This window comes from Ogataea parapolymorpha, chromosome I, assembly GCF_000187245.1.
Source record: "Ogataea parapolymorpha DL-1 chromosome I, whole genome shotgun sequence".
Taxonomy (NCBI): domain Eukaryota; kingdom Fungi; phylum Ascomycota; class Pichiomycetes; order Pichiales; family Pichiaceae; genus Ogataea; species Ogataea parapolymorpha.
The window spans coordinates 137,581-159,387 of NC_027866.1; the positions used below are offsets into that span (position 1 = coordinate 137,581).

Genomic DNA, 21,807 nt, shown 5'->3' on the forward strand with positions numbered 1-21,807 from the left:
TCTTTATTTTATTTACTACCAAATGCCATCGCAAGATAAACCCAAACGGGTCGCTGCAAATCCGGAATTGAACCCGTTTTTGAGCAGGGCATTAGCGAGAATATACGGCGACAATCCATCTGTGGAGGTGAGATTGCCCGAGCCGTCTGTTGCCGAGGATATCGAGTACTGGAAAACGCTGGCCGAGCGGGCCAACATCCCTATAAAAGACCCTGTGCCGGAGCAGGAGGCCCCAGAGGTACACAGAGAGAAAGAACAAAATAGCGGAAAGTCATTGAGGAGCATATTTCGCAAAGAGAGCGCCGCAACAGAGGTGCCGTTGAAGCGCATTCCGAGAACACGCAAGGACGATTTCAGCTGGTACCGCGAGTCGAAAAAGCGTTATGCGAGGTATTTGGCGGCTTCGGCGCGCGAGGAGCGCGAATTGTACGAGCAGATTCACAAGGAGTACCTAGCCGAGCGCGAGAGTCTGAAAAGGCTTGAGGAGGACGAAAGTCGGGTGGCCAAGCTTGCGCAATTGCTTCGGGAAGTTAGTGAAAGCAAGGAGGTGAAGGAGCCTGAGGAAGAACCGAAGGTGGAGAAGAATAAGGAGGAGCAAGAGGAGGAGCAAGAGGAAGAGGAAGAAGAAAAAGAGGAAGAGAATGACGAAGGAGAAGCAGAATCTGACATACAGCTAAATGAGAGCGCACATTCTGACAATTCCATTGAGGTGATTGAACTTGGCTCTGAAAGCGAGCAGTCGGAGCAAGAAGAGCCGCAGGACTATGAAGACCAGCCAATGACGGACCGGTTTGCAGGCAAGCGACTTCCTCCAATAAGCAACTATGTGGTGAGCCATTATGGCGAGAGTGAAGGGGAGAGCGGCGAGAATGAGGTTTACAGCGAAGGTAACGAGGAGGAGAGCGAAATTGGGGAGAGTCAGGCAGAGGAGAGTGTTGAGGAAAGCGAGGAGCTGAGTGAAGAGGAACAGGAAAGTGAACAGGAAAGTGAACAAGAGAGTGAACAAGAAAGCGTGCAAGAGTCTGTTGAAGATGAAATTGGTTCCCAAGTCTCCCAGAGCCCGTCTGGCAAGCCGCAGATGCAGCAACCTTTGGAGCTACAGGAAATCGACCAGATTATGTCTGAGGCAGATAGCATATTGAACCAGCCCGTTGCGAACGAGTCTATTTATTATTCCTACCACGAAAATGAGCAGCCAACCGAAGTTCCAGACTGGACTCAGATCGCGCTTCTAGCTCAACAGGAGACAAGTGTCTACGAAGACGATGTCGTTGACGAAACCACTCGCATAGAGGTGAAGGCTGAGGAGACAGCAGAAGCGGAGGAAATAGAACAACCGGAAGAGCCAGGAGAGACGGAAGCAGCTGAGGAGGAAGTTCATGAAGCGGGCGAATCTGAGCAAGCTAACGCTGAGGAATCGGAGATTGCAGAAGCGTTTGAAACTGCTATTATGGACACAACCGAATCTGAGCCGCCTGCTCCAACCAAGAAACACAAAATTCCTCCGCCAGTGGAGTTGCCGAAACGAGTGTCAAGTCCAAAGTCTCCAAAACTGAACCCTGGTCTATTGGACCTTTTGTCGGGCGCGTTCGACGTGCACAACAAGGCCAGCGAGGAGAGCGAGCCAATAGTGTCTGAGAGTGCCGAGAAGTCTGTGCATTTTGTGGAGCCAGACTCCGAGATTGACGCGGAGAAAGAGGCCGAGTCCAATGCGATGGATGCAGAGAGCACGAACATTGAAATTGATGAGACAGCGATGGAGACAAACATGGAGACGGCTACGGAGGGCGAGACCACCGTGCTTGTGACTGCGCCGGAGGCTGAGACCGAGGCATCGCAGGAATACGACGCCGAATCGACGTATCTAAACACGGCATACGACACGGCGATGGACTCTGCGGTCGAACACCTCGAGTCTGGCGACGAGCCTGCGATTGAGGTGGTGGCCGAATCATCGGTGATCGAGAACGACGCCGGCGACGCGTCGATCGACGACTCTATTGACCAGGCGGCGTATGCGACGGCTTTGCTGAACACGACGCAGGCAGACGACGACACAGAGTCGGTACTTGCGAATCAAACAGTGTACTACGACGATGAGAATGCAGACTCCGAGGAACTGATGGAGCCAGAGCCTGCAGAGTCATTGGCCTCTGACCAGGTTGAGCAGGGTATTATGGAGGACTACGACGAGGAGGTGGCAGGCAAACGGAAGCACGAAGAGGCAGAGACAGAGCAGGAGCCGAAGCGCGCCAAAGTGCAGACGGGATTGCTTGGAACGCTGGAGCAGTTTGCGTCGGAGGCGATGATGGATATCTCGACGCCGGAAGTTGATGTCACGGAGACGGAGGAGAAGAATGAGGCCCCAGAGGAGGCCGAAGCCACGGCTGTTATTAGTGTTCATCCAGAGGGGGAGGAGCAGGAGGAGGAGGAGAAGGACGAGTTGAATGAAAAAAAGGAAGAAAAGGAGAAAGAACCAGAGGAGAAACAGTTAGAAGAGGAGAAGGAAGAAGAAAAGACGCAGTTAGAGGAAGAGGCGGAGGACGATCAGAAGCACGAGGAAATGGAAATGCAGTTTGCAAATGAAAAGTCCCAGTTGGATGTTTCAGACCTCGAACCTCAACCGGTTGCAGATGCTGAGCCAGCCGGATTTTTCAGCTCTCTGAGAGATTTTGTCTCTGGCGCGATGATGGAGATGGAGAGTGATGTCGACCGGAGGGATGTATCTGAGGTTAGCGAAAAACAGCAGTTTGAGGACAAGCAACAGGTGGAACCAATTGAAGATCGGTTTGAGCCCGAGGAAGTTGCAGACAAGAGCTACCGTGAAAAAGAGGCAGGAGAGGATTTGGAAGCACGAGAGCAGCTGGATGAGGTTCCTGAGGAAGAAAAAACAGAAGAGCCGCAACTGCCAGCAGAAATACAAACAGAGCACGCTGTCGAGACGACAGAGCATAAAGATGAGGAAGAGCGTGAGGAAGAGCCGGCAGAGCCAGAGGAACAGACGGAAATTATTCACGTCCCTGCAGCGGAGTCCGAAGAGGAGCCAAGCGAAACTTTGGCAGCAGAGACTGCAGAAGAAAACTCGGTGCAAATAGAGGCAGAATCAGACGGTACAGAGGAACCGGATATAGAAGCTCCGGAGGAAAGTTCCGAAGAAGCCCCTGAAGCTCTTGAAAGTCCAAAGGAACAACCACAAGCGCAAACAGCATCCCCTACGCCTGCAGATGACGATTCTAGTCCTGTTTCTGACTCGCAAGTTGCAGGTTCGCGCCCAGAATCTCCTTCTCCAACACGCGGCTTCCTTGGACTGCTCGCAGACTTTGCTTCGGGGACGCTAGCCGACGTTTCTCCGAGCGCATCTGACAATGAGCCATATGAGCATGATGCGGAGCTGGAGCAGACAGAGGAGGCAGGAGAAGCAAAAGAGCCAGAAGAGGTTGCAGAACAGACTCCTGCAGACGCCGAGACGGAAGTGGAGCTAGAGCAAAAGCCGGACGAGAAGACGGCTCTTGAGGACCAGCCTGTACCTGAAGAATATGAGGAACCAGTGCAAACTATCACCGTCAGGCCTGACCCTGCTTCTCCGGAGGCTTCCCCAAAGCCCTCTTCGGAAACTTCACCAGCGGCCTCTCCAAAACTTTCCGACGCAGATGTTCCAGAAAGAGTTGACACCAACGAGTCTGAAGACGTTCCCGTGATCCATGTTCCTGCAACAGAATCTCCTGCAGCAGAATCCCAAATCACCGTCAAGCCAGAACCTCTAGCCTTGTCCTTGGGCGACGTGCCTCCTTTGACCGCAGAGACGCAGTCGGAGTCTGAGCGTAGCAGGGACTCTTCGCCTGCAAGACGGACGAGAGGTCGCTCTCAAAAGCGCCACAGCTCAGAACCGCGCGACAGCGAGAGTTCAAAGAAACAACGGCGTGTGGTTTCCGACCCTGAGACTTCGCGCAAACCAAAGTCGCGGCCGTCGTCCAACGGCGACAGGCTGTACCGTGCTAAGTCGCCAATCAAGATCACCAGCAGTGGAATGTCGACGCGTAGCGGCCGCGTGCTCTCGTATGAGCTGGAGCAGAAACGGGGCGAGCTGAGCAACCCGCCTCCTGCTACTCTGCCCAAGGCGGTGAAAGACCTGGTGGAGGAAGCCGAGTTTTTCATCGAGGAGGAGAAAGCCAAAGAACTGAAGGAACTGGTTGACGAGGCGCAGCAATTTGTTGAGGAGCCTGTTCCAGAGCTCAAGGTGGAAAAAAGACGCAAGCTAAAGAGCAGTACTCCGGAACCAGAGCCAGAAATTTTACCAAGACGTACGTCGCGGCAGACAGGCCGCGCGGCTGCACCGGCAGAGCCTCTTGCCCGAATCCCGCCTCCGCGCCGAACTCGTAAAGCGCCAAAGGACAAGAAGCCCAAACCCAAATCTAAAAAATAGATAACTTAATATATTGTACATTAGATATTAGTCGTATTCATCCTCCTGCTTCTGATCGCCAGCTTCCTGCTCGGCAACCGCCTCACATGCGTCCACCCAGTCCGAGTAGATGTCAATCGGCTGCGAGAGTGAGTTTATTGGCGTCTGGAATGACTGGCCACAGACTTTGCATGATAATGAGCCAATGTTGATTTTCTTATCCATAGTACAATTTACCGACTTTTCGTGGTTGCAAAACAGACACGAAAACTGTGTGTCGAGCTTCTGTTTCACCTTTTTAACTGGAGCGGCCTTTGTCTTGCGTTTTCCCTAATTGTTAGCGCATTGCACGGAACCATACTCACCATTGAATAAAAAGAACAGGTGAAATATTATTATCGACGGGACGATTTATACGTGAAATATTTTCTAATTTTTTTAAATTTTTTAGATCTAGAGGCATGCCACCAAAGAAGACCAAGAAGACCGCTGGCGCAGCCAAGAAGGGCAAGAAAGTTACTGGAACAGTGGTGAACACAGAGCCAAAGGTCCAGAAGGGTGTTTTTGTGAAAGATGTCGCTGTGAAGAAGGCCGTTTCCGAGCTGATCAAGTGGAAGGAATCGCAGAAACCTGACAAGCCGCAGCTCTTCGACGACGACGACGCCAGTTTGTACATGCAGCTGACCAGTGTCAAATTCTTTAGCAAAAAGCAGGTGCTCAAGCCTACGACTGTGGCGGTTCCTCATCCTGTGCACGATCTCGAGAACGAGTTCAAGGTCTGTGTCTTTGTCAAGGACGGTCAGATCGACGCTGATACTCTGGAAAAGATTGAGCAGGAGAACATCCCGCATCTTGCCAAGATTATCTCTGCTTCTGAGCTCAAGGGAGCCTACAAGAGCTACGAGGCCAGAAGAAAGTTGCAGAAAGAGTACGACCTGTTTTTGAGTGACGAGAGCCTGATCACTGCTCTGCCGAAGCTGCTGGGCAAGATTTTCTACTCGACCTCCAAACTTCCGCTACCGATCAGACTCAAAACCAAAGAAAACGTGTTCTCGGTGACCACGTTGGCCAACCAGGTGTCGAAAATGATTAACTCTGTCCATTACGTTGCTCCAATGGGGGTGAATCTTACCCTCAACCTGGGCAGTGTCCGCCAGCCGCTTGACAACATCGTGGACAATGTCCAGGCTCTCACACAGCATTTCGAGAAACAGCCATTGAAGACCATCCAATTGAAACTGCTGGAGTCGCCTGGACTGCCGATTTATATTGCCGAGCATATATTCAGCGAGCAGGACGTTGGCGAGGAGGAGAAGCCTGCCAAGGACGAAACTCCGGAAGTGAGGCTGACCAAGTTCGAGAAGGGGCTGGTGGAATTGGCTCTGGACGAGGACCAGGCTCGCTCGATTGTGGGGCGTAAGGAGAAGAAGGTGAACAAGCTGAAGCGGGGGAAGGAGAACCAGAACGGGGGCGATTCCAAGAGGAGAAAATAGTGTGCTACTAATAAAAATGTGCTATTTTTCAATATTTTTGAATATTTTTGAATTTTTTTTATTTTTTTATTTTTTTTACGGCTGTGCTATTAATTCATGGTGACCAACACGCTCGTGGTGACCGATCAGTATCTGCTGGACGAGGCGAACGACGATATTCTAGATGAGTTTCTTGCGGGTTTGCAGAAGTGGGGTACCGAGGGCAAACCCGTCTCGGTTTCTGTGCTGCGTTCTCTGCGTCGGATAATCGTCATCTTTGACACGCTCGAGACAGCTCAGAAGGTGTACCAGTTGCTGCAGAGCCAGGGAATTCGGGTTGCCTACTCGCGCAAGAACTCTATGCGCTCAGAGTCACTGCTGGAAGTGCCTGCCCGGCTCGAACCCCCGGAACGCCGCGTGGAGTTGCAGTCGCCGCCGCCGTCGCCATATCTGGGGTATGTGCAGGAGCCCGAGGAGCCGCCGGAGCCGATCACGATGACGGAGCCGGAGTCGTTTTCGCATTTGTTGTACCAGCCGACGCACGACGAGGCGGCCAGAGAGCGTGTTTTTGCGGGCCGGGCAGAGGAGCCGCGCGTTCCTTTGCTGATAGTAGACCGCGAGGAAGGCGAGGCGTTACGGAAACGACAGCAAGAGATCGAGCGGGAGAAATTAGAAGAATATAAACTATCTGAGAGATAGCACCAATGCCAAAGACGCAAGCATCAGGGCCTCGGTGATGTATAGAGCGACTTTTGGGTCGCTTTTCAGCGTCAGAGTGTACACGGTGAGGAAGAAGGTCGGGGCGGCCACGCTGAGTGTGCTTCGTATCAGCGCAAAACAGCCGAACAGCTCACCGTTGCGGTCGGGTGCCTGGTTGTACTTGAGCACCGTCGAGTGAAGCACAGGGTCGAGAATGGACCCAAATCCCTCGAACAGGAAGCTGGCCAGGAACAGCGACGGCGACGCGGCGCAGATCATCAATAGTCGGCCGACACTATTCATGGAGACGGCGAGCAGCAAGGCCAGCTTGTCGGTTGCGTCGATCATGGTGGTCTCCTTGCGGAAGTGGTAGGCGAGTTTCTTGGAGAACCACGGGTTGAACACGAGCAGGACGCTTGCTCGGCACAACATCGCGAGCCCGAGACAGAAACTGAGGTCTCTGGACGTCCACTGGAATTTGAATTTGCCGTAGATCGCCCAGACAATGCCTGCTCCCATGGTGGCAGAAAACACGAGGACTTCGACGACGAGGAGCTTCACGACCGTCCAGCGCGCATCCCAGTCAATGTTGCCGCTCGCGTCGCGTCTGGTGATCCACAGCAGGCGCAGCGACGATCCAACCCCGATGGCCGGCTTGGAAGCACTGATGGAAGACATTCTTCTGCTGGACCGACGCCGCAGTTTCCGAGAGCGCGATTCCGGCAGAAACAACACTACGAGCACGAGAGCCAGTGCCTGCACCAGCACAGACAGCGCGTAGATCTGAAACATCGGCAGCGGCACAAACGCCCCAGTCATTGGGCCCAGCGTGAGCCCAATGTAGAAAAACGCCACGAGAATAGCCATGTACGTTGCCCGCTGCGTTTCATCGACAACGTCGATCAAATAGCTGTTGGAGAGCCCCATGGTGACGGGCAGCGAGCCGGCCAGCGTGCCCAGGAAATGCACCGCCAGATACCGCGCCGGCGTGAACCATGCCTCGTCTGCTCCGAAAATCAGGCTCTTCAGACACCCGGACACCACGAAGATGAGGATGTTGTACACGAGCAGCGGCTTGCGTCCGTACACGTCGCTCAGGTGTCCCATCTTGACGCTCACGAGAACGGTGCTGACGCCACCAATCAGGTTCTGCCACCACTGGATGCGCGTGCCGAGCTGCTGGCTTGCTGCCGAGCCGCAGCTGATCATCCCGTCCGGATGCTTGCTGTTGTAGTAGTGGCACGCGCCGTCAAACGTGAGGGTGAGCTCCTGGCCCTGCTGGATGCCTAGTACGAATGCCGTGATGAACACCACGACGCAGATCATGAACACCGACGGTCTCTTGTGCCATACCAGCCTGCGATGGTCTCGCAGATTCTCCAGCACGAGGTCCATGTCCGATTGGTCGAGGTCCTCGTCGCTGTCGCTGGCCGCGCAGGTGCCGCGTTCGGCCGTGCTGTGCTCGGTCTGGCGAACCGCAATCACGTCCTCCAACACGTCGTCCTTGAGATACGCATCGACCATTGGGTCGTCGAGCGGCATTCTGGGGCTGAGCGGGCCGTGTCGGCCATCCCCGCCCACGTACTGCTGTTTCGGCGAGCTGAGCAATCGGTCTGTCTCCTGGTCCATAGCAATGCAAGATTAGAAATGCGAGTAAATAGCACGGCCGATTTTCTATTGACAGTAAATTAATTTTTTATCGCATCTCCTATTTATCACCACACACCCAATGGGGGACGAACCAGCGGCAAACAAGCCCAGTCGCGCCACCGTGACGCCCGTGTGCGTGGCGACGGTGACACGGTACTTTGACGGCCAGAATGACCCGGCCCTGCTCAGTCTTATGGTCGACGACATCGTGTACGTGCTCAACACCCCAAACTCCAGGTGGTGGGACGGTATCCTTATCGACCCGATCGGAAACGTCACACGTGGGTGGTTCCCGCCCTCGCACACGCGCATCATCCAGCAGGGCACACCATTGCAGCCGTCGGTGTCCACAGTTCGCGACGAGCGCAGGACGCTCGAGTCGCTCAATGTCCCTAAAAATATCTCCTTCTCGTCCACCGCCTCGGCCCAGACCCCGCACAGAGAGAGCTTCCAGAGCACGCGGTCCGGCGACCGCTCGCAGTCGGTCACAATGGCGTCTGCCGAGGAAATCAACTCGTACTTCTCGCAATCGACGTCGCAGCCGAGCTTCAACTTCCTGCCCGTCTGGGTGCCCGAGATCACCCAGGACGACGAGTTTGTGTACCACAATAGCGCGCTGAACGTGTACGCCAAAGAGCTGCCGCTGATCAGTGCCGACTACGTCGACCACGGCTCGGCGCTCGAAAAGACTGACCTGTCCAGGTTCAACGGGCTGGATGTGGTGCCGATCGACGCAAAGGAGACTGCGGCAGATTCCGAGTCGCAGGCGGAACGCACATACGACCAGCCGCAGAACAGAGACACCATCGTCGACTGTCTCACCGACACAAACGGCAAATTGTGGCACAGCCCAGACATGTTCTACTTCTCGCCCATGGACGTCACCAATTGGCCAGACCTGTACAAAAAGTTCCGGTATCTGGTCAACATGTGTCTGGAAGCGATCAGCAAGAACTCGCGCGAGCTGTTTCTCGTGCATCTCAACAGCATCTCCGAGACCGTCACGCTATTTCATCTGGCCAGCAACATGGGGGCCAAGGACCTCGAGCGCAACGGCGTTGCCGACGGCGTACGCGAAAACCTGCACAAGATCACCAGCTCGCTGTCACAGCTGGCTATCAACGGGAACCTGCACTTTGTCGGTTCGAAGCACTCGCAGTACTATCTGGGCCGCGACGACGCGGCCGACGAGGAGCTCAGCAGCACAGACGAGCTAGACCACGGCAGCCAGACTTCGCGCGGGTCCGAGACGTTTTTGCGTCGCGCTGAGCGCGATGCCGTCAAGCTCATCAAGCGTGCGAGCTCTCTCAAGGAGACATTTTTGCGGCTACGGTATACGAACCAGGTGGACGCAGAAAATCTGCCGTTGGTGTACCCGCGCTTCTTCAAGGGCCGTTTCCACGCGGGCAATTTTGCGAACCCGTTCGACGACCTCGGCAGCGCTCTGCACAGCTCCGAGAGCCTGTTCATCGACCCGCACTCGCACAAAAACAACGTTCTTCTCGACGACGAGGCCATCGAGTATTTGACCGACTATAAAACTAAGGCGTGCGAGATCCTCGAAAACGTGGTCCAGGTGCTCAGCACGCAGATCCCGCGCGACGTCAAATACAAGAACTTCATTGAAGACCGCAACCTCAACATCGTCACGCTCATCTACCATAGCGTGCCGTCGCTGAACCGTTTCCTCAACATCCTCGAGTCGATCGACTTCACCATCTTCATCATGGTCAACCGGCTCGCGCGCAAGGAACGGCTGCGCAACGAGCGTGTTGCCGAGGACGACGACCCGGAAAGCGCGAACCGGCTTTTCTACGAAACCACGTCCAAGCAGCTCGAGCCAGTGCTCACAGAATTTGTCGAACTCAAACAGTCGCTCCACGACACGCTCAGCGACCTTATCATGGACGCACAGAACATCACCGTCGACGACCCAGAGGTATTTGAGGGCATGAAAGAGGAAGAAATGTTCTACGACAAGACTATCTTGTCGCTCAAGACAGAGCAGTTTTCGCGCGCCCTCGTGGCCAACCTCAACGAAAAGGACTTCAGAGACCTCAACGACGGCGAGTACCTGTACGACTCGAACCTGAAACTGCGTGCGACGATCTCCAAGGCGTTGCAGCAGTTTGACCTCATCATAATGTCGACGACGCAGCTGAAAGAAGAACGCCAGTCGATTCTCAACTACTGCACGCGGCTCATGAACACAGACTTTAGCGTCGCGTCGCTGTTTGTCGCCGAACGCCACAACACCATGATCTCCTCGCTGAGCCAGTCAGAGTACAGCTACGGCCGGCGCAAGTCACGTGACACCGAGACGGAGCTGCCGTGGTTCTTGGACGCTGACGACGAGGAGCAGTCGGTCATTTTCGACATCAACGGCATCAAGGGCGGACCTGCGGGAGGGCTGGTGTCGCGGCTGGTGAACCCGACGCACGACAACGACGACGAGTTCAAGGAGACCATGCTGGCCATGTTTGTCACGTTCATGACGCCGGTGGCCTTTTTCGATGCGCTCATGGACAGATACAACGTCCAGATGCCCGAGGGGCTGAGCTACGAGGAGTACAGCATATGGGTGGAGAAGAAGCTCAAGCGGCAGCGCGACGAGGTGCTGCGCACATTCGCCAAGCTGTTCAGCACCGCGTGGCTGGTGCAGTACAGTTCTTCGGAGCTGCGCACAAAATGGGACGTTTTTGTCGACAGCAACAATGTGGATGCAAAGCTTGCGCAGCTTGGGCGGCTGGTGATGGCGATGAAGACGCAGGATGAGTGGTTTGCTGAGTTTGGCCACGGCAACCCGGAGCCGAAGCCGTTTGAAGGCCGGCCGCCTGTGCCGCTGATGCTGGGCAAGAATCTGCGCAACACGACGAAGTTGCGGCTGCGAGACATCGACTCGATGGAGTTTGCGCGCCAGATCACGCTGATCCAGTTCGAGCTCTTCCACAAGATCGACAAGTTTGACCTGCTTGCGCGGTCGTACCGCTTCAGCCGCATTTTCAAGCACTCTGAGCCGGTTGGCTCGAAAAGCATCGCCAATTTTGTGCGCAATTGCAATGTTATCACGCATTTTGTCATCTACATGATCTTGCGTCAGCGTGATATCCAGGCCAGAGCAGAGAACATCAAATATTTTATTATTGTCGCCGACAAGCTGCTAAAACTCAGAAATTACTCGAGCATGACGGCGATTATTTCCGGGCTCAGCTCGACGTCAATCAGCCGACTGAAGAAAACCTGGGTACTTGTGCCCAAACACCTGGTGGCCAACTTCGAGAAGATGGACCAGCTGATGTCAATCGGAAAAAACTACAGTGAGTACCGCAGCATCCTGAAATTTGTGAACGAAGACTCAGAGCCGTGTCTGCCGTTTTTGGGCATGTACTTGTCGGACCTGCGGTTCCTCACCGACGGAAACTCAGACTACCTACACAACAACCGCAATCTTGTGAATTTCGGCAAACGGTTGAGCATCTACCGCACCATCCAGGAGGTGATCAAGTTCAACGCCAAAGCCTACCATTTTGAAAAAATCGACGAATTATGGACTTATTTCTATGATATGTGGGAGCAACTCCCGGACGACGACAAGCTATACAACATTTCGCTGAAGCTGGAGCCGATGGTCAGTCTGGTGAATCAGCAGGACAACGAGAAACGTGCACGAGGAGTGGACGCGCGTGTGTTCAAGAGAAACGTTCCCGCCCGCTTATGAACTGAATTAATGTATGAATGCTTACTGTTTGGCTGTAGCTTTTTGTAGCAGGTAGCCGTTGATTTCTTTTCGCAGCTGGAGAGAGTCCTTTTCGCAAGTGTCAATGGCCAAGTCAAACGACTCGTCGAACACCGTAAAGTCGCTCCAGATGCCCAAAATCTCGTCCTGGCCGCTAAAATTGACCGCCATTTCGTGCTCTGCCGCGCCTGAGTACCCGCACGAGGCCACGGACCGAATATTAAGACCAGAGTCTACCAAAGCAACACTCACGCCATTTATGATGTTCTTGAGCGTGTAAACCAGCGAATGGGCAGGGTTCAGCGCCACGACCTGCACAAAGATCTCGATAGAGGATTTGGGGTAGTTTTGCAGAAGGATTAAACTCTGGAAGTTGGAGAGCATAAACGATTCCAGCGAAGCAATGAGTCTCTCCTTATCTGGAGTAATATTCTTTCTGTTGTCTTTCAGGTTGTCCAGTGGTAAAAACTTTGACAGCTCAATGCCCACTTTCAAGCTGGCCTGGTCGTTGAACGATCTTGTAAAGTTTGGACGAGGTCCGTAGATAGACGTGATTATGATGGTTTTGTCGTTCTCCAAGTACGACGATCCGCTGCAATTTTGTATGAGTCCGGTCTCCAAAAAAATCTTTGAATCTATGTGCTGTGCAGGCGGCTTCGACTCGGCGAAAACCAGCGGCTTGACATTCGCAGGCCCCAAATTTCTTCTTCTATCAACGTTCATTAATTAAAATAATTTTTTATTATTTTTTCCCATGAATCAACTCCAGGATTTGATAAACAGTGTCGGCAAAAGTTCTGTCGCACAAACAGTTTTGCAAAACGAGCACGTGCGGAATGCATGGCATGCTCTCCAGAAAAATGAGAGCTGGCTTTTCTACGGCAGCCTGTCGCTCGCTGTGGCTTTGCTAGCAAGCAGGTCGCTTGTTGCCCAGCCGAAGCCAAAGAAGAGAAAGAAGTCGAAGAGGTCCAAGTTGCAAAGACCCGAGCAGCCAAATCTGAGCCAGGAGCAGCAGGCGCAGCAGGACATTGACGCCGTTTTGCGCGATTTCGAGACCAACTACGTTCCGGAGATAGACAAGTACATTGAGGCCGTGGAGCAGGAAATCGCCAAACCAGGCCCATCCAAACGGAAAGGAAAGAAGTCTGCAAAGAAATCGGACGTGTCCTATAAACAGAAGTTTGAATACCAGTATCTGTACTTCAACGAGAGCTTGTTGAAGCTGTTGATGAAACTGGACTCGGTGGAGATCTACGACAACCAGGACCTCAGAGCCAAGCGCAAGCAGTGCATCAAGACTATCCAGAACTATTTGAAGAAGCTGGACTCCTACAAGCCCGAAATCGACAAGCTTACCAAAAAGGGTCTGTAATTTTAGTTTTGGCTGTGCCAATTTTTTTTCAATTTTTCTCTAGACGGCATGAAAGAGAACCTTATTGGAAAATTGGATTTGCTGCAGTTCAAGTACGAGAATCTGGATCCTCCGCGGTTTCCTCTTTCTCGAAAACTGGCAAAGTCCAAAAATGCTCACCATGTGAAGCTCCTGACGCTACCCGAGGACGAAGCACTGAAGATGATCAAACAATTGAAAAGAGAACTATTTGAACGCAAATACCATTCGGCATATTCCAAATTAGAGCGGCTTCTGGGCGGGCAGATTAAGCAGGTGCTTAAGAACAAGACCACGAGGCCAGAAGACCGCAAATTGTATGAGAAGCTGGAGGACGAATTAGACACTGTGATAAAACAGAAACTGACCAAGCTGGGGTCCAAGATATTCCACCGTGAAGAGGTGCGCGAGGTCCCGCCAGATTCGTTTTGGGCAGACCGTGAGAAGCTTAAAGGGCACACGTACGAGACAGAACTGAATAATCTTGTATCTAAGTTATTCAACAAAAACACAGTCAAAGAGGTGGTGCAGCAGACAGAACATAACTTCAAGCTGGTTCTTGGTGTTGACAAGAGGGAAAAGAAACCTGAGACTGCCAAACGGAGCGAAATTGAGCAAAGAACGGTGGAAAACGAGTCTGCTAGTTCTGATGACGAGTCTGACGAAGCGAGCGTTTCTGAGGACACTGAGAGCTCTGACGATGAGAAATTGGACACGATCTATTCAACCTACAAGTCTATGGTGGCCGGGTCGTCGGACGAGGATGAGGGCGAGCTTGAAGAAGGGGTAGATTACAACCAGCTCACGGACGAGGAGCCTAGCGAACAGGCAAGCGAGTCTGACGACGAGCAGCCGGACTTCGAGACGGCAAAGGCAGAGCGCAAAAAACTAGACAACGACGACTTCTTTAGTGAGCTGCAGCTGCCTGCTCTGGCCGGCGGTTACTATTCTGGCGGCGAGGACGAGGATGAGCTGGAGCAGGCCGAAAAAGACATGAAGAAGCTGGCTAAGGAGCGCAAGAACAGACGGGGACAGCGGGCCCGCCAAAAAATCTGGGAGAAAAAGTACGGCAAGAATGCGAACCACGTCAAGAAGGAGCGCGAGCGGGTGCAATCTGAGAGAGAGAAGCAGCGTCTTGCGTACGAGGAACGGGTGAGGAAGAGAGCCGAGAAAAAGAAGCAAGACGAGGAGAAGAAAAAGCAGGACGAGGAGAAGCCGCGCAAGCCATCTGTGGCTGACAAAATGCATCCGTCGTGGGAGGCCAAGCGGAAGGCCGAGGAGGCGCTGAAAAACGTCAAGTTCCAGGGAAAGAAGGTGAAGTTTGAGTAACGAGGTGTAGATATAGAATGGAAAAGAAATTTCACAGCCTGAAAAATATTTTTATGTTTAGGACATTGCAACTGTTGCGTCAAATGAGCTCTTCCGTCCCGCAGATTCACCTCAACAAGGTTGAGACACAAATTGTCAATCTTCTAAACGAATACACGCGGTATTTCAATGAGCACAAGACGTCCGCCACGCAGCAGCCTCTGGAACTTCGAATCACCGGGGGGTGGGTCAGAGACAAGCTTCTGGGCCGCGAGTCGCACGATATCGATATTGGCATTGACCATTTGTCGGGCGTCGAGTTTGTGACACAATTACAGGAATATATCAAGGCGCAAAACGGCGGCCAATCGGTCGACAGCGGCATTTACAAGATAGAAAAGAATCCAGAGAAGTCCAAGCATCTGGAGACGTGCACGACAAAGCTGTTTGGGTTCTCGATAGATTTCGTCAATTTGCGGTCTGAAAAGTATGCTGAGGACTCCAGGATCCCGGAAATCGAGGTCGGAACGGCCGAGGAGGACGCCTTTCGTCGCGACGCGACGCTGAACTCCCTGTTCTACAACCTGACCACGGGCAAGGTCGAAGACTTCACGGGCCGCGGGCTGCAAGATCTGCACGACGGGATTCTGCGCACCCCGCTGGACCCGCGCAAGACGTTTTTGGATGATCCGCTCAGGTGCTTGAGACTAATCAGGTTTGCGTCGACGTACAACTTCCGCATCGACGAGCTAGCGCTGGCTGCCATGCGCGAGGACGAGATCAAACAAAAATTGAGGGAGAAAATTAGTAGAGAACGTATCAACGTGGAGTTCAAGAAGATCATCATGGGCAAGAACCCGGTTTACGGTCTGCGGTTGATCGACGACGTGGGCTTCTATCAGCTGTTTGAGTGCGAACAGCCTGGCTACGAGGCCGGAAACGAGGCAATGAAGGCGGCCTTGAAGGAACTGGTGCAACGGTATGGCTCTGTTGAGCAGGAACTGAATAATAACGAGACATTAAGCCGATTACTGGATGCAGTTTATTCGTCCGATATCAGCAAACAGTCATTATTTTTGAACCTGATCCTTTATCCGTGGAGGGACGAGAAAATAGTGATAGGCAAGCCCAGCGTTCCAGTGCCGAGCCGGGTGGTCCAGGACGCTCTGAGGATGCAGCTTAAGATTAAACACCTGGTTGGGCTGTGCTGCTCCACGCTCGAACAATACGACTCTACATATGTCCAATGGAACAACATCGCACGGTCGGAGCTTGCAACGAAGCTGCTTATTCCCTACAGAGAAGAATGGCGGCTCATGCTGCTCACCAACATAATTGTCTCAATTTTCAGAAATCCTCAGAATATACACGAACTCATCGACAACGGCGCCAAGTTCGTCAACTACGTCGAGTCGCAGAATCTCCAAGACGCTCACAACACCAAACTCCTGCTCAACGGCAAGGAAGTGGCAACTGCTCTGAATAGAAACCCTGGCCCATGGCTCCCGGAGGTGAACGCCAAACTACTTACCTGGCAGCTTGACCACCCGTCTGGCTCGAAACAGGACATGGAAGCTTACCTACATAGCATATCGGGATGATGAGACTTTATTAGCAAATTACTTAGATCTTCTCCTCCTTGACACCGTGCTTCCAGATAGCAACAAATGGAGTGACACCGTCCTCTCTGTAGTTGAGCAGAACAATCATTCCGTCTGGGTCCATGGACTCACCGGTGAAGAACTCCCAGTCGTTGAAAGAACCAACAACCTTCTTGACGTAGGAAGTGGCACCCTTCTCAAAGGCCTCAACCTGGTCTGGAGCAGTCTCAGAGAGGTGAGCCTTGACCTTCTTCATGTAGCCCTTGATGTAGGTCAAGAACGACTTCTTGTCGAACTGGGTCTGTTGCAGTCTGAAAGAGTAGACAACGTTGTTAACGGTCTCAACACCGTCGTCCAAGTCCTCAGCACCATCCTCAGCAGATGGATTAGCACCAATATCGATATCGGCACCAGCCTTGACTTGCACCATCTGGCAGTCGGCCTCGTAGATGGCTCCATCAACCTCCTTGATGTCGTAAGCGTCAGAGAGTAGCTCGTCACCGGAAATCACGTCTTTGTAGATAATCATGTTAAGGAAGCAGGGATAATTAGAAGCGTGAAAAAAAAAAAAAATTTTCATCACCGCATGGAGGAAGGCTGGCTTACGTAAAACAGATATCCAGAAATACTGCTACTCAACTGCAACGCACTCCCCTGTTAGCTCCGGATCAACAATCAACAGTAACACCTTTTCGGCCACATCTTCGCAGGAGAGACGCGACGATTTTACTGTGCCCTTGGTGACTTTCTTTCCAATGTCTGTCTCCGGCATCAGTCCCGGCATGATTGCGTTCACTCGTACTTTCTTGGACTTCATTTCAAAGGCCAGCGTCTGGGTCAATTTGTTGAGACCGCTTTTCGAGACGCTGTATGCTGCTGTTCCTCGCGCACAGTCTCGTGCCAGCACTGAGGAGATGTTTACTATGTTTGGATTTTGCAGACGCAACATGTTCCTGACAAAAAGTTTGCTCAAGATCAGCGGAGACGTGAGGTTGACATTGATGATGTCCTGAATTTCCTGGCTGGGCGTCGACATGAGCAGGCTGGACTGCGACATGCCGGCGCAATTGACCAGGATGTTGGCTGTTTTGAGGCGCTCGTAATTTTTCACCATCGACTCGAGGCCGCTTGGGTTTCTCAGATCGTATGCTACGCAATCGTGATTTTGGGGATGTGGATAAATCTCGTTGAGTTCTTCAACTTTGCGCTGAAGTTTCTCGAGATTCCGCGACAAGAGTGTTACCTGGCACCCATGAGAGCCCAACTTCCGCGCAATTGCGTAGCCAAGTCCCTGGGACCCGCCAGTGATAAAAGCGTGTTGGCCAGAGAGCATGGAAAAAAAAAAATGGTATCAATTTTTTGATTAACATATATTTTTTATCAGCATGCAGCTATTTTCCATGCTGACGTCTGCACTCACGTAGTTGAACAATTTTGCCGAGAATCCATGCTGTTTCATAGCGTGGGCGCGGCTCTCGTCGATCGCTCGTCTGGCCTGGCGCCCGATCTCTGTTCTGTCCCTCAAATTGAGCCCCGTAAAATGGTCTGCTCCGTCGTTCTCGCTCATTCCGGGCCGGACTCCACTCGTGGCCCAGCAAGCCATTTTGGACAAATAGAGAAACTCCTGCTGTCCAACACCAAATTTCTCCTTCAGGTAAGTACGCGACTCTTCGAGCAGCCAGTTATATTTACAAGCGTGGCGACAGCACATAGCCACCAAAAAGCCAGAGAACTGGAACTTGGGATCTTTCCGCGCGTTCAGCAGACACCGCAAGGTGAGGTCTGTTGCGGTTCCACATAGATGCTTTGAAAATCCAACAACCTTGCCCGGGATCTCTAGGCTACTGACTGCCGTCGCCAAGTCCAGGTCCTTGATATCAGTTTTGAACCGGGTGACACAAACTGCACCCCTGGTGTGCTCCTCTCTCATTTTAGTGTCGAACTTCATCCGTGGCGACTGTCTGTCGATCAGCAGCACCTGTTTGTCGCTTGCTACCAGCCCTGGATCCGTATCCAGTGCCCGCAAAAGATACCTAGCAAACTCGCCGCGGCCGCAGCCGAATTCAACGTAAGTTGTGCCGTCGCCGAGCAGATTTTCGTGCGCCATGTGGCCAATGAGCGAGGCCTGCTGCGTCACGTGCTTGCGGTTACTGACCTCGTTCATCCGCTCTTCGAGCCCGTATTTGTAGTCGATCTGGTTCATTTCAAGATCTGAGGAATACAACTGTTTGTAAGTGTCGCTGAACCGGCGCACAAACGCTGCAAACTCGGTGTAATCCAGCGGCTTGTTTTCCAGCGCAAATTCTCCTTGGACGTTAAAATCCACCACCAGCCAGGGAAATTTGCTCACGTTGGACTCAAATTCTAGCTTCTTTTTCAAAGTGTTGCACGTTTTGAGATGACGGCTCAACTTGTCAGACCAAACCGTATGCGACGGGTCTAAAGGACACGGGACTCTGGTGACGGTTTTCCCGTTTTTCGTCTTGGAAAACAGCTTGCCCTGCGGCAGGTGGTTATAGCAGTACTGCGTGTCGCTGCGAAGCTGTACTCCACACGGCCGGCCCTTGTTGGGCAGAAAATAGGGACATCGCCGGATCGTCTCAGACATGGAAAAGTTTTAAGGCTGTGAAAAAGGTTTACGCAACGGAATGTTATTCAGTGAATTCAGTGATCTCATATGTATACATAAGAAGAAGTGAGGAGAGCAAAGTGGGTAAGCTATTTCTTGGCCAGGTTGTCCTCGAGCGTACGCACATGGCTCTCGAGCTTTCTGATGCTTTTCTGGAGAAGTAGGACGTCGGAAACGACAGCGTTGGACGAGGACTTGTACTCGTCGAGCAAATAGTAGTATGCACCGAATCCGGTTATGGACACGCCGGCGAAGAAGCCTAGCAGCACGCCTCTAAGCGAGGTGTTGGATCTCTTGACGGGAGTCGCCACTGTGGATTGGAGTCTTCTTTGGACAATTGGCAGCATGTTTGGGTAGATGGAGATAAAAGAACTGGTCTGCTTAGCTTGGGAGCGAATTGGTTTGAATCAAACAGGTGGCAGGACTGGAATGCAAATTTTACGCAACAGCTAGCCGGCGTATCACGCTTGTTAATATGTATCTTCTCCACTTAAAATTATTGGCTGGGAAAAACCCATCTCCGTTCAGAGCCGGGTAAGAAACACAAACCATTAGGAAAAAATTTGGGGAACAGAGAGATGTATTATTACCTAACACTAACCGAACAAGTCGAATCCCATGTCGTCGTCAGACTCCTCCTCTTCCTCAGCAGCAGCGGCAGTGGCCTCCTCGGCTGGAGCAGAGGAAGCAGCAGCGGCAGGAGCGGCAGCAGCATAAGCGTCTGGGTTGGCAATTCTATCCTTGATAGCCTCAGATCCCTCGAAGGTGTAATCAGTAGCAACGGAAAGAGCAAGGATGTTCTTGTAGTTGTTGATGATCTGGTGGGACACAGCTGGGATGGTTGGGTAGCCAGCAGCCAGCGAGATTTGGGTGATGGTGGAAATGGCTGAGACAAAGTGGCCAACCAGCTCCTCATCGGTGATGTCCAAAATGGACGATGGGAACACCTGGCCATCGTCGTAGACTTGCACAACGGTCAAACCGTACGTGAAAGGCGAGATGTTCAGCATGTTCAAAAGAGTGGCCTCGGAAGGTCCGACCTTCTGGTCCTTGGTCAAGATCTTGACGTCAGTGGTAATCTCAATGGTACCTCTGGCAATCTTGGTTGGAACACCCAAAGCCTGGAAGAAGGAGGTCTTACCTGGCTCCATACCCGTGTTACCGGCTGGAACAAACACATCGCCTGGTGCAATGGCACCGGCTCTGGCTGGAGCAGCAACCTTGTTCTCCAAGATGACGTTTCTGATGGTCTTCAAATCAGAGTTGGTGAAGACAAATCCGACGTTACCTCTGACGAAAGGCATCAACTTTTCGTAGTCTGGGTTCTCGGCAATGAATCCTCTCAGGGCTCTTCTCACCATGGTGTTCTTACCCATAAGAACGACGGCATCTTTTCTGAGAGCCTTTCTAATCTCGTGCATTTGCTGAGAAGAGACGTTGTCGACACCAACGATGAAGACAGACTTGTACTCCTCAAGCAGCTGCTTGAGCTTGGAGAAATATTCGACCTTCTTTTCCTTGTTAGCTCCCATTTCGTTTCTGTTACAACGTTAGGCTTTTTAAAGCTAGATGAAGTTATTTCCTGGCTGAATTTTCTGAAAAATTTTAGAAGGGCACCCAGCCCAAAATTATGTCACGTGATATTATGAGGAAATTGTTATCGTCTGTGATCCTCTAAAGGGCCCTACAAATAATTGTCTCCCCAATTAGAACATAGATTTATTCCGCTATTTTATTGCTATACCATGAACCGTTGCCAGCTAGACACGTTGCTCTTGGAGCTTCCCTATGATGATTTGGGATTTGCACTACTGCAATTTAAGGAGCAGCTCAAGCTGAACGAGGAGTCGCCGGCGTTTCTAGAGACTGTATTCCCCCGTCTGGCTGAGGTACTTGATAAGCTGGTGGTTCCAGGCCTGGAAAGCTACGTGAGTGACACCAGGAAAGACATCCTCGAAAGCTCATGCGACGTGATTTGCTGGTTCTACAACACGTTCTACTCTCATAGTCGCAGCGGAGGCACCGAGCTGATCAGCCCTGATCTTACTCTGGGGCTGCTTTCTTCTTTCTGGACCAGAATCCCAAATTTCCCGCAAACCCAGCCCGACGGATTGGTGCTGGTTACCTCCACCATTCAGATAGTCCTCGAGACAATTCCGCGCACTAGCTATGACGACATCTTTAGCTGGCTCAAGGACGCAGAGCCACCAAAACACTCTGATGCCGCTGTGGACGAGTTTTTTTTCACTTGTGTGCGATCATTCACGGCAAGAGTAGTGCTCGATGAGCTGGAAACATTAACACAACGCGGTCGACGTTTCTCTGGGACGCCAAAAGAGCTTTTGAATTCTGTTCTTGAAATGTACGAGCGATGGAGACCAGCGGACAGCACAGAAAGAGGAGAATACCTTCTCGATCGCGAGCTGAGCATCCTCAAGAAATCCGCCAGCTCGGAGCCAGCAACCGTCATCCACGACTCGGAATGCTCTCCAGTCACCGATCCAAACTGCTACAAGTACTTTCTCCAACAGGAGAGAGCGAAATATGAGCTGCAAAAAAATCCGGACTGGGTGCAGATTTTTGAGAGTTGCAGAGACGTGGACTCTCCAAAATCCAGTACTTGCTCCAGCTCTCTAAGTCCTGTTGTCTTCGATGCGTCTGACTTCCAACGCTTCAAGGAACCTAAATCGAGATGCAACATTTTCCGCAAATTGTTTAGGGCCACAAAGCCCCTATTCGTTTCCCGGAAGATTGACCCAAACCCTCCGACTTCAGGTCAGCTGTCTACATTCTCTACTATGAGATACAGGTTTCTAGACTGGTTTTGGAGCTTTTGGTATCCAGTGGACGAGCACGAGGAGCAAAAGCTCCAGCTCCCATATTCTTTTCCCAATTAATCCGCATTTATAACTCCGCTAAG

The 21,807-nt window shown here is 52.1% G+C and overlaps 15 protein-coding genes across 15 annotated transcripts; 7 read left to right on the forward strand and 8 right to left on the reverse strand.

The window, feature by feature from the left end:
- Positions 1-22: 22 nt before the first annotated feature.
- On the forward strand, positions 23-4,423 carry HPODL_00064 (uncharacterized protein; the record flags this gene model as incomplete). Its single annotated transcript, XM_014081507.1, has 1 exon — positions 23-4,423. One exon carries the CDS (start codon positions 23-25, stop codon positions 4,421-4,423), a length of 4,401 nt encoding a protein of 1,466 aa, XP_013936982.1.
- Positions 4,424-4,450: 27 nt separating this feature from the next.
- Positions 4,451-4,770, reverse strand: HPODL_05082 (uncharacterized protein; the record flags this gene model as incomplete). The annotated part of the gene is made up of 2 exons (XM_014081508.1): positions 4,451-4,732; positions 4,768-4,770. 2 exons carry the CDS (start codon positions 4,768-4,770, stop codon positions 4,451-4,453), a joined length of 285 nt encoding a protein of 94 aa, XP_013936983.1.
- Positions 4,771-4,863: 93 nt separating this feature from the next.
- On the forward strand, positions 4,864-5,895 carry HPODL_00065 (Proteasome-interacting protein CIC1; the record flags this gene model as incomplete). The annotated part of the gene is made up of 1 exon (XM_014081509.1): positions 4,864-5,895. The coding sequence occupies one exon, from the start codon at positions 4,864-4,866 to the stop codon at positions 5,893-5,895; it is 1,032 nt and encodes a 343-aa protein (XP_013936984.1).
- A 663-nt stretch (positions 5,896-6,558) lies between these two features.
- HPODL_00066 (uncharacterized protein) lies at positions 6,559-8,202 on the reverse strand (the record flags this gene model as incomplete). Its single annotated transcript, XM_014081510.1, has 1 exon — positions 6,559-8,202. The coding sequence occupies one exon, from the start codon at positions 8,200-8,202 to the stop codon at positions 6,559-6,561; it is 1,644 nt and encodes a 547-aa protein (XP_013936985.1).
- A 100-nt stretch (positions 8,203-8,302) lies between these two features.
- On the forward strand, positions 8,303-11,941 carry HPODL_00067 (Cell division control protein 25; the record flags this gene model as incomplete). The annotated part of the gene is made up of 1 exon (XM_014081511.1): positions 8,303-11,941. The coding sequence occupies one exon, from the start codon at positions 8,303-8,305 to the stop codon at positions 11,939-11,941; it is 3,639 nt and encodes a 1,212-aa protein (XP_013936986.1).
- Positions 11,942-11,962: 21 nt separating this feature from the next.
- Positions 11,963-12,682, reverse strand: HPODL_00068 (Exosome complex component mtr3; the record flags this gene model as incomplete). The annotated part of the gene is made up of 1 exon (XM_014081512.1): positions 11,963-12,682. The coding sequence occupies one exon, from the start codon at positions 12,680-12,682 to the stop codon at positions 11,963-11,965; it is 720 nt and encodes a 239-aa protein (XP_013936987.1).
- A 163-nt stretch (positions 12,683-12,845) lies between these two features.
- Positions 12,846-13,331, forward strand: HPODL_00069 (uncharacterized protein; the record flags this gene model as incomplete). The annotated part of the gene is made up of 1 exon (XM_014081513.1): positions 12,846-13,331. The coding sequence occupies one exon, from the start codon at positions 12,846-12,848 to the stop codon at positions 13,329-13,331; it is 486 nt and encodes a 161-aa protein (XP_013936988.1).
- A 48-nt stretch (positions 13,332-13,379) lies between these two features.
- Positions 13,380-14,678, forward strand: HPODL_00070 (uncharacterized protein; the record flags this gene model as incomplete). The annotated part of the gene is made up of 1 exon (XM_014081514.1): positions 13,380-14,678. One exon carries the CDS (start codon positions 13,380-13,382, stop codon positions 14,676-14,678), a length of 1,299 nt encoding a protein of 432 aa, XP_013936989.1.
- An 83-nt stretch (positions 14,679-14,761) lies between these two features.
- HPODL_00071 (tRNA nucleotidyltransferase (CCA-adding enzyme)) lies at positions 14,762-16,258 on the forward strand (the record flags this gene model as incomplete). The annotated part of the gene is made up of 1 exon (XM_014081515.1): positions 14,762-16,258. The coding sequence occupies one exon, from the start codon at positions 14,762-14,764 to the stop codon at positions 16,256-16,258; it is 1,497 nt and encodes a 498-aa protein (XP_013936990.1).
- A 22-nt stretch (positions 16,259-16,280) lies between these two features.
- On the reverse strand, positions 16,281-16,787 carry HPODL_00072 (translationally controlled tumor protein; the record flags this gene model as incomplete). Its single annotated transcript, XM_014081516.1, has 1 exon — positions 16,281-16,787. The coding sequence occupies one exon, from the start codon at positions 16,785-16,787 to the stop codon at positions 16,281-16,283; it is 507 nt and encodes a 168-aa protein (XP_013936991.1).
- Positions 16,788-16,889: 102 nt separating this feature from the next.
- On the reverse strand, positions 16,890-17,591 carry HPODL_05083 (uncharacterized protein; the record flags this gene model as incomplete). Its single annotated transcript, XM_014081517.1, has 1 exon — positions 16,890-17,591. The coding sequence occupies one exon, from the start codon at positions 17,589-17,591 to the stop codon at positions 16,890-16,892; it is 702 nt and encodes a 233-aa protein (XP_013936992.1).
- Positions 17,592-17,621: 30 nt separating this feature from the next.
- HPODL_00073 (uncharacterized protein) lies at positions 17,622-18,866 on the reverse strand (the record flags this gene model as incomplete). Its single annotated transcript, XM_014081518.1, has 1 exon — positions 17,622-18,866. One exon carries the CDS (start codon positions 18,864-18,866, stop codon positions 17,622-17,624), a length of 1,245 nt encoding a protein of 414 aa, XP_013936993.1.
- Positions 18,867-18,976: 110 nt separating this feature from the next.
- On the reverse strand, positions 18,977-19,234 carry HPODL_05084 (putative membrane protein; the record flags this gene model as incomplete). Its single annotated transcript, XM_014081519.1, has 1 exon — positions 18,977-19,234. The coding sequence occupies one exon, from the start codon at positions 19,232-19,234 to the stop codon at positions 18,977-18,979; it is 258 nt and encodes an 85-aa protein (XP_013936994.1).
- Positions 19,235-19,483: 249 nt separating this feature from the next.
- Positions 19,484-20,419, reverse strand: HPODL_00074 (60S acidic ribosomal protein P0; the record flags this gene model as incomplete). Its single annotated transcript, XM_014081520.1, has 1 exon — positions 19,484-20,419. One exon carries the CDS (start codon positions 20,417-20,419, stop codon positions 19,484-19,486), a length of 936 nt encoding a protein of 311 aa, XP_013936995.1.
- A 213-nt stretch (positions 20,420-20,632) lies between these two features.
- HPODL_00075 (uncharacterized protein) lies at positions 20,633-21,784 on the forward strand (the record flags this gene model as incomplete). Its single annotated transcript, XM_014081521.1, has 1 exon — positions 20,633-21,784. The coding sequence occupies one exon, from the start codon at positions 20,633-20,635 to the stop codon at positions 21,782-21,784; it is 1,152 nt and encodes a 383-aa protein (XP_013936996.1).
- Positions 21,785-21,807: the final 23 nt, after the last annotated feature.